This window comes from Amaranthus tricolor, chromosome 13 (genome assembly GCF_026212465.1).
Source record: "Amaranthus tricolor cultivar Red isolate AtriRed21 chromosome 13, ASM2621246v1, whole genome shotgun sequence".
Classification (NCBI taxonomy): Eukaryota; Viridiplantae; Streptophyta; class Magnoliopsida; order Caryophyllales; family Amaranthaceae; genus Amaranthus; species Amaranthus tricolor.
Genome location: NC_080059.1, coordinates 21,150,215 through 21,159,729, shown reverse-complemented (window position 1 = coordinate 21,159,729; position 9,515 = coordinate 21,150,215). Strand labels below are relative to the sequence as shown.

The window sequence follows — 9,515 nt, the reverse complement described above, 5'->3', positions numbered from 1 at the left end:
AAATTAAAATTATCTTTTAGCATTTGATATTTATAGGATGAAATATGAAACAAAAATCGTCATAGAGCTTCCACATTGTTAATCATGAATAATCAATAGCATACTCTTCTTGAACCAAACAGGAGGCCACAAAAAAGAAAAAAGGACAAAAAAAAGACTAAACATCTATTTCTTGTCAAATACATCGAAAGAGGTACCAAGGTAAAACCTCATTGTTTTTTCATTTGTTAAAATTATTAGGACTATAATTTATTTTTATTTTTTCTGAGAAAAAAATAAAAATTTTCTGAAACATTTCAACTTCAATTTTATAATTACAAATACTCCCACCTACCCACATTACAATTGGCAACAATAAACATAATAGCAAGACAAGACTATTGACAATTTAAATAAAAAAATAATATAGTAATTTTAGTGATCGATAGCTGTAAACTTGTAACGAGTAAAGACACGTACTCCACTCTTTAATTACTCCTTTCATATTCCCAAGATAAGGCTTATTCAAAACAGTTAAAAACTAAAAAGTACTCCCTCCGATCTTATGATATAGTCCCATTTCCTTATTTGGCAAAACCTTTGAATTAGTCCCATTTCTATTTTTGGCAATCCATTTTTACTTAAATACCCTTAGTTCACACACGTAATTATGATTTTACCCCCCGTAAACCCTACTAACCTAAAATAATTAACAATCTAACCTCACCTTAATCATTCCCTCCCTTTTATAATCCCCTACTCTGTCTCCCTCCCTCTCTCTCATCTTCATCCTCAACCTGTGTATAACTCTTCGTGTTCTTCAATGATCTTCATCTTCATCTCCAAGAATACCTTGGTTTACGGTTTATTATCTTCATCTTCATTTTTTTCCACCTTCTTCGTCTTCTTTGAAACCCTAATGCTTTTAGGGGTTTTTTAAATCTGGGTTTTTTCCCATCTTTTCTGGGTTTTTTCGAACATGGCCTCACCAACGTCTTGTCTTTCTTGTTTGTCTTCGTCCCAAGAAAGTGATCCTACGATTGGATCTCCTAACCCGTGGTTCGATTTCTACAATCGCCTACCTACGACTTCTGATGAAACGGATCCTAACTGGGGAAGAAGTATAACTTCTGAAGATGAAGAAATACAGGGAATGTTTGATTTACAACTGGATCTTCAAGATCTATACATTGAGAACTTGTTCCCTTCCTCAGATGAAGAATCGTTGGATGATGATGATTTGGTGTCTGATTTTGATGTTCGAGGCCCATTTTCTCGTATGGATACATCTTTCCTGTATGACTAATGATGATTTTGTTTATGTGCTATGTATGGTATGCATGTCTTTCGTGTTCTGTTTTTGTTGCCCTATGATTTTTTTTTTGAGGGTAAACAATTGATTATAGCTACAAAATCCCTAAATCCATTCATTTGCCACCAATCTAGGGTTTTCAGTTCATAAGCCACCAAACATTATGTTTAGGAGGCTATGTTCTTACCAGATGTAGGAGGCAATTAGTATGGTATTTGGGTTATCTGTGATGAGTTCAATTTGTATCTCTGAGATGAATTTGTTTTTCATTTTGTTTTTGAAGCCATCAATAAATTGTTACATGACATTTCCTTCTAAATGTTTACGGCTAAACATCTCCCCTATTTAATTTCTACATCATGTTTAGACCTAAACATTTACCTTACACTGTAACCCAAAAGTGAGTACAAAAGGTAACCCAAAAGTATACTCATGTGTGTCATATTTACATGTTGCTGGTGTTCATGCTGGTGTTTCTTCTGTTGTTGCTTCTATTCTTGCTGGAATATACGCTGCTGCTTCTGTTGTTGCTTCTGTTGTTGCTGGAATATACTCATGAAGTTCATGGAAAACTAATTCGTCTTTCATCCCTAAGTAAAATAAAATGCCCTCCAATGTTGTTTTATCCACCTTTGTTTCCAGATATCTTAGTGCCTGGTAAATTGTTTCCTGCTGTACCCCCAAACAATGTGGGAGTCTCCCTTCCCTTTCAAGCTTTGCTTTGCTCATGTGTGGAATTGCGTAATCCATACCACCTAGTTTCTTAATAACTTCAATTTTACATGCTTGTAATGTGATCCATACATTCTTCAGTGCATTTGGTGTCAGATTGTCAAATGCTGTAGTTACTGCCTCAAGTAATTGTGCGTAGTTGTATGCTGATTTTTGATGCTGTAAAGATTGTATTGACCTAAAGAACCCTAAGTCAAGCACATTCAAATCCGGTGAGTTAGGAGGTTGTTGCACTAAGTGGAAGTTAAATCCATCAAGTGTAGCCACCTCTCTAAACACCTCATCATCATCTAAAATGTGTGGTTTAGCATTGTCCTGTTGAATGAAAATTGTTTTGCTTAAATGTGATGGCCATTTAATTCTAATTGCTGGTAGTATCTTGTGCACAATCATGTCTCTTGTGTGTTCTTTAGTGATTGATTGTATTGGTTTGGTCTCTGGCTCTCCTCTCTTCCTGTTTTTTGAACTCCTTTGTGCTGCCACTTCATGTGTGAAAGGAAAAATGCTGTCTTATATACATAATTTTCATCTGTTTTGGTGGCAATTTTTTTCATTTTTGGCGCCATTGACATTAATTTTTTGGTTTCCCTTTACTGTGTTACTAATTGTCAACTCATTTGATCCATCATGTCTCCATTTCCCTTTGCTGTATTTATCTTCTAATCATGTCTTGCTTCTTTTCATTTTTTTTCAATCTTCCAGTATCATTGTTTTCCCTTGATCAGCTTATTTTTGTTCCAGTGTCATTGATGGCTTCCTTTCAAAATGAAACATTTAGATTTTTTGTAGTTATTTAATTAATTTTCAACACTAAATGCATACCATGTTTGTTTTTTTATAAATCTGAAGTCAACGAAAGATTTAATATCCGTATGCGCATGTGGCGAGAGGGTTGCTCGTTTTCAATTGCCGTTCAAAAAACGTTGAAGAAATCAAGGAAGTATTGAAGACTTAGCTTATTTTATGATTTTGACGGTTTTTGTAATTTATTTGATGTAATTTTATGTAATTTAAATTAACTAGTTTAATGGTTGTTTAATTATAAAAAATTCGGAAATGTATTAATTTCAATTAAAGCTCAAACAATGTCAAACCCAATTTTCCCTCCAAAATTCAATTCTATGTACTTTATTAATCAAAAAGAGGGAATCATTAACAATTAATCCACTTACTTAAAAATACCCAACTACCACATTTTACATGAACCCCACACAACCCTTAATATGCGTGCCCAAGGAAATGGGACTATATCATAAGATCGGAGGGAGTATAAAGTAAATACATCTCTAGCAAACAAGTCCTATTACATGCCTCTTCAATTTCAAGCTTCAACTTCAAGCTTTTATTCTTCAATGGTGGAGTTCGAAATTTTAACTTTTTCTTCTATATTTTCTTTAAAATGAACGGGTTGTGATCTTTTCTTTCTTTTTCTTTTTTGAGTTTTACCTTCTTGGGTGAATCTCGCTCCAAAAACTTAATGATTTGATCATTCATCATGTTGATTAGTTAATAACTTAATGATTATTTCTAGGAATATTTATTAAAATTATCTGACTGTTTCATTTTTATTATTAAGTGTAAAATAAGTCAAAACTTAAAAGCTTCATTTGTCTCCATTTTTGTTTTTTCAATTTAAATATTGTTTTAAGTATTTTTCCAGATTGATGCAATGTTCAAAAAGAAATCATAAATCATAGACGTTGAAGCATCCAAACATCATCAAGTTCAGAAAAGTAAGCAATGAGCTTCATCAATCATCAAGTGCAGAGGGGTAAGTAGTACGCTTCATCCTCATCGGAGTGTTGAAGATAGCACACAAAAAAGCACTCAAACTGCTTTTTAATATAGAAATATTGTACCTACATAAAACTCAAACACCTACACAATATCAAACGTGCAAATAGGTAATCACGTTTTGATAAAGATAGCCAAGATTGTCTTAAATATGTGAGCTTTTGAACAATGAAATCTGAAATTCTAAAGAGACTAGATTAACAAAACGGCTTAAACAATTATAAGATAAAAAAAAGGATGTCTTTGGAATAGGAAAGGTCAAGGTAATGAGGTTGAAGAGATTTAGGTTATTTATGGAGCTACAGTTCGTGATGTAGGCTGATTGTTTTTGAGTTTTGGTCGAAAAGGTTTTCGTTTATAAAGGACGTTAGTTGTTTCGATAGTTTTAAAAAGAAGCTTAGTAGATAAACTAGAAACACTCATTAGAATATCAAAAAAAAAAATTTGATATAGGAGAAAGGAAAACTCACTTAATCTTGCTAAAATGTAATCTTAATTCAAGTTGGATCACAAACACTCCGATTTCATCAACAATGAAAATAAAACTCACAATTTTAATGACTCTATTCAAACACTTAGCACATGTACAAGAACCATAAAAAGTAAAGAGCTTTTGGCTTGGAATTTGATATTTGAGTGTTTTGTTCAAGCTTAATCATGCCTTTAATTATATAGGCTTACAAACTAATTAAAAATTAGAAATAAATAAAACTCATACACTTGATTACAAACCAATAAAGTAATGATGTAATAACAACTATAATAGTCAAAAGATAATCCTATGAATAATTATAATAAAACTAAACAACTAATAAAAACGTCTATTACATCATTATTTACTAAATAAAATCAGAAAAAAAAAGACTCTAAATTCCATCCAATAATGTATATTCACCCTCCATTGAATGGTTAAGAAACTTCAAAGAACCGTTGACTTGGATGCTTAGTATGTGTTAACCTTTTGCCTTGGTATGATGTTTGTGATACATGAACAATAGAAAAAAAAATTAGGATTATTGGTGACTTGGCTCAGCAAGTAATCAAACCATGATTAAGAAAATTAATCATATTAGTTAGTGTAGTTAGAAGAGGACATGTCACATATTTGTGATTGGTTGTTTGGGAATCACACAAGTACACTAGTACATTGTACTAGGTGTTAATGGGTGTTTAGGTGAAGCAAACCTTGGGCACCAAGGCTAGAATTCAAACCAAGGACAAGTGTAAGAGTAATAGGGACAGATTGAGACCATGGTATACTTGGAAAAGGCAAGGAAACAACCTATAAAATGTTGCCCTGTTTGTGATTTTCTATTGTTTAGCTTCTGTTTTCAAAAGTTGTTGCCTGGTGTTGTGTACACTAAGCTGCCACCCTCATTGTTGTGATTACTTCCCCTATAAATACTCTAGATGCCAAGTTATTAATGAACTAAAGTCTCATACTTAGAGCTGCCTACTATGCTTAGTCTTCTCTCTAAATTAGCTTATCTCTTCTATATATAACCTCCATTGTAATTCCTCTTAAATTTGTATTTCTCCTTTAAACGCATAAATATTATTCCTAGGCTAGATAATGGATGTAGCCGGTAGCCCATTTATTGGTGAATCACCTTAAATTCTTATCTTGATTATCTATTCATTATTGTCATTCATTACACTAACTTGCATTATTTGGTTAATACACTAAGACACATCATAAACACTCGTCTAAACCTCATTTTGTGATCCTTGAGTAAGGTATACACCTCTCCTTTTCAATTGGTATCAGAGCCAAGGGTTTATTTAGGGTTATTTGAGGTGATAGTGGTGGTCATTTGAAGTCCAAGATGTCAACAATAAAGTTTGGCATTGAGAAGTTTGATAGGAACACAAATTTCAGTTATGGCTAGTGAAAAATGGTGTTTATAAGGCACTTGAAGGTGATGAGAGAAAGCCCATTGGTGCTAGTGAGCTAGTGGGAAGAGATGGATGCAAAAGCTTTATCCGCCATATAACATTGCCTCTCAAATGAACTTTTGATGGAAGTTGTAAAGGAGGTAACTTCAAAAGGGATTTGGAAAAAGTTGTAATCAATCTACATGGCCAAGAGTGTTACTAGTGGATTACTCTTGAAGTGTAGATTGTATGATATCCAATTGCAAGAAGGTAAGCCTATCAAACCTCATGTAACAGATTGTTTTTCTTAATCTTAAATATTTGACAAATTCAACAATTGTTTCGTTTTATTATTTTCTTTTCGGATATTTCATGATATACCACTGAGTTTCTTCGAAATTCATCATATACCACACGAAATGTTTTAATTCACCATATACCATTGAGTTTACGTCCGTTAGCACAGAATACCATTAATGACAACTGCCGTCAGTGTGCCGTCAGCACTTCCTTCCTCTAGGGTTCTCTCCATTGAATTCCTCCATTTCCCTCTCTCTCCTCATCGAGAAGGTACTAATTTCTCTTTAATTTCTGAATTTATCATCAAGAAAATTAAATTCAAGCTTCAAATTTTGAATTTTCAATTATCTAATTTTGATTTGAGATTTTGAATAGTTTTAGCAGCATCAATAGCATTTGCACTAATCTCAAACCCTCTTATAGATCTTGTTAAATTGTTTTTGCCTCTTGCAGAGAAAGACCATGGAAGTTTGTTTTCTATGTCAAACAAGAGAAACCCAGTTAAAACAAGAAGAACCCAATTAAAAAAGAAAAAGAAAAACATCCAAAGAATTTTTGAATTCAACAACTTCAAGTATTGATTTATCAAAAAAAAATCAGGAGGAAGATTAGTAGATCCAACTTCAGTATTATTTTCCAATCAATCAAGAATCTCAAAATCCTAATTTTATAAACGAAAAAAAGGTTCCAGTTAAGGCACAGAAAGATGGAAATACACATTCAGATCTCCAAAATGCCAACAAAAAAATCTCATAAACATCCAATTGAAAGACACAACAATTTAAATCAACACCCAGCTTCCCAAAATTCCCAAAAAATATCAAAAAACAAATCTTTTACAAAACTCAACCAAAACCCAATTACCAAAACCAAATAAAAATAGCAAAAGGCTGAGAAATTGATGAATATGTTAATCAAATTAATTACCTTGTATCAAATAGAATCAAAGAATAAATCCAAAGGTATGAAAAATCTGAAATGGTCAGAGTGTGCGATGAGAACGGATGAAGAAAATTTTGTTTGATTTGAAATGGTTGAATTGAAAGAGGAGAGAGAAATGAGACTTAATGAGAAGGGATGAAGAGGCTGATGGAAAAGGATGTGAACAGTGGATTCACCGTTTATCAAGCCTAATAATGGCGCCAGTTGAATGCGTAAGGGCATACTGGTAATTTACCACAAACGGCACACTGACGGCAGTTGTCATTAATGGTATTCTGTGCTAACAGACGTAAACTCAATGATATATGGTGAATTAAAACATTTCGTGTGGTATATGGTGAATTTCGAAGAAACTCAGTGGTATATCATGAAATATCCGTTTTCTTTTTAATGCCGTTTCGAAATTTTATTCCAATCGTTTTTAAAGTTCTTGATTTTCTTTTATATATAATTTATTTCTCTTAAAATAAATTACCTAAATATTAAGTCTAGCTAAATTACTTATAATAACTTAATCTTTTTATTTCCTATATTAATTTATGATTAAAAATAAAAATATATATAATAATAATAAAATTTAAAAAAAATAAAATAAATGAAGTGTAAAAGGTTGGCGGCAAGATAACTAAGCTAGATCCCAAAAAAAATTTTAGTCTTATCTTTTAGATAAAACCAAGAATAAAGATCTTGGATTTTTAATTTCTTGCCCATGATGGAAAATTAAAATAATAAATAATTTTACAATCTTAGCCTATTTATAAGGGAAGTGTACCGTGGGTAAAGAAAAAGGGAGGAGAAGGAAAAAAAAATTATTAATTCATACGAGTTGTTGCTAAGTAATGACTCAAACTAGCAAAATAGGAAGAAGATCAATTGTGGGACAGAATGATCTCCGCGGGGCGCAGAGCCTGTTCTGATCAAGCTACGTGGGGCGAGGAGTTGCTTCTGGTCTTGCTTCGCGGCTCGCGTAATTTTACGCGGGTCGCGCAATTGAAGTTTCTTTTCACGGGAACCGTCTTTTGGGACGGTTACCTATATTTATGGTCGGTTATTTGTGGTTACTTAGGCCCTAAAATCGTCTTTCAAGTCGTTTTATTATAAATACACCTCCTTGTTAGCCTAGGGTTGTATGATTCACAAATTAAAAGAGAGATCACAAGAGAGTCATCGTAATTTGTGAGCGTGATTGTAATTCATCTTGTATTCTTTGCGATCATAGTGAAATTGTTTGTTCTCGGTGCCAGTGGACGTAGCTATCACGTTGATAGTGAACCACGTTAATTTCTTGTGTCAATTTTCTTGTTGTTTGCATTGAATTTCTTGTTGTTTCATTGTTGTTCATCGACTTTGCTTCCGCTGTCGCACAACAAGAGCTAATTCCTAAAAAAAAAACTCAAAAAACCCTAGAAATATTTCTAAAAATTCTCAAAAATTTCCTAATAATAGTATTTAGTGTTAATTATAGAAATTTAAGGGGAAGAAGCTAATTTTGTGGCTTGAAATTCTACAACAAAGAAAATTGATTAATAGTAAAATTATTAAAGGTATAAATTCTTACATATATTTATTTACATAAAATTATGCCCATAAATTTTATATGTGTTTAGTATATATAAATTAAATTTTCTGGAAATTTTGGTGAATTAATTCGTTATAATTTATTTTATATGATTTATTCATTTAAATTGCCAAAAATCGCATAATCTGAAATAATATAAATTAAAATAGTAAACATTAATATTTTTAAACGAAAATTTTTCTGTACATATATATATATATGAAATATAAATTTTGTATTAATTTCGTGAATTATAGTTGAGTATACATATTATTATAAATTTTTGCTAAAAAACGCAGGAAATTCATAAATTGGGTTAAAAATAATTAATTCTGAAAAAAAAAATTATTTTAGTGTTACTGTATTTTCTTTTCATTTAATTTATTTTTGTGAAATTTTGTGATATTTAAATTTTAAAGAAATAAATTAATAATCTAAATTGTTATTATAGGCAAAAAGAAAGAAAAATAAAAATAGTAGTTAATGTTAATTTATTTTGGTGAAGAAGAATATACACCAACTCATTTGATAATAAGTTATTTATTTTAAAATATTTTGTGTAGATTTTGATCTTAAGGAAATTAATTATTCATGTACTAAATCTAAAAATAAGCTATTAAGGAATTAATTAAATAAAATAAAATTTTATTTCCTAAAAATTTGGATAAATGGGCTAGGATCTATAAGAAACCCAATATGTCCTTTTTCAGAGATTTTTAGTATTTATTTATGAAGGAACTATTTATTCTATCATTTATAATAAATAGACATTTATGAAATTGATTATTAAGAAATTAATAAAGCTTAAATGAAAATTTAGCTATAAATAAATACTAAAGACCCATTTTAGTTTTTTAATAAATGACTATTTATATGTAAGTTGTTACAAATTAATTTCTATTATATGTTATTGTAATGTTGCATTTATATGAAAACAATAACATGATAATAAAAAAGCTTGATACTAAGGAAAACAACCTAGAAGCTGGTGCCCTGTTTGTGATCTGCTACTGTTTGGCTTCT

General features: G+C 31.2%; 1 protein-coding gene across 2 annotated transcripts; it reads right to left on the bottom strand.

Moving 5' to 3' along the window:
- Positions 1–362: 362 nt before the first annotated feature.
- LOC130799012 (uncharacterized) lies at positions 363–7,107 on the bottom strand. Of its 2 annotated transcripts, none has more exons than XM_057662116.1 (2): positions 6,920–7,107; positions 363–6,469 (listed from the first exon to the last, which is right to left on the bottom strand). In XM_057662116.1, the coding sequence occupies exon 2, from the start codon at positions 2,414–2,416 to the stop codon at positions 1,754–1,756; it is 663 nt and encodes a 220-aa protein (XP_057518099.1). In that variant the 5' UTR covers positions 2,417–6,469; positions 6,920–7,107; the 3' UTR covers positions 363–1,753. The 2 variants fall into 2 exon arrangements, with proteins under 2 accessions (XP_057518099.1, XP_057518100.1); XM_057662117.1 differs by having other exon boundaries at positions 363–4,782; positions 6,920–7,093.
- Positions 7,108–9,515: the final 2,408 nt, after the last annotated feature.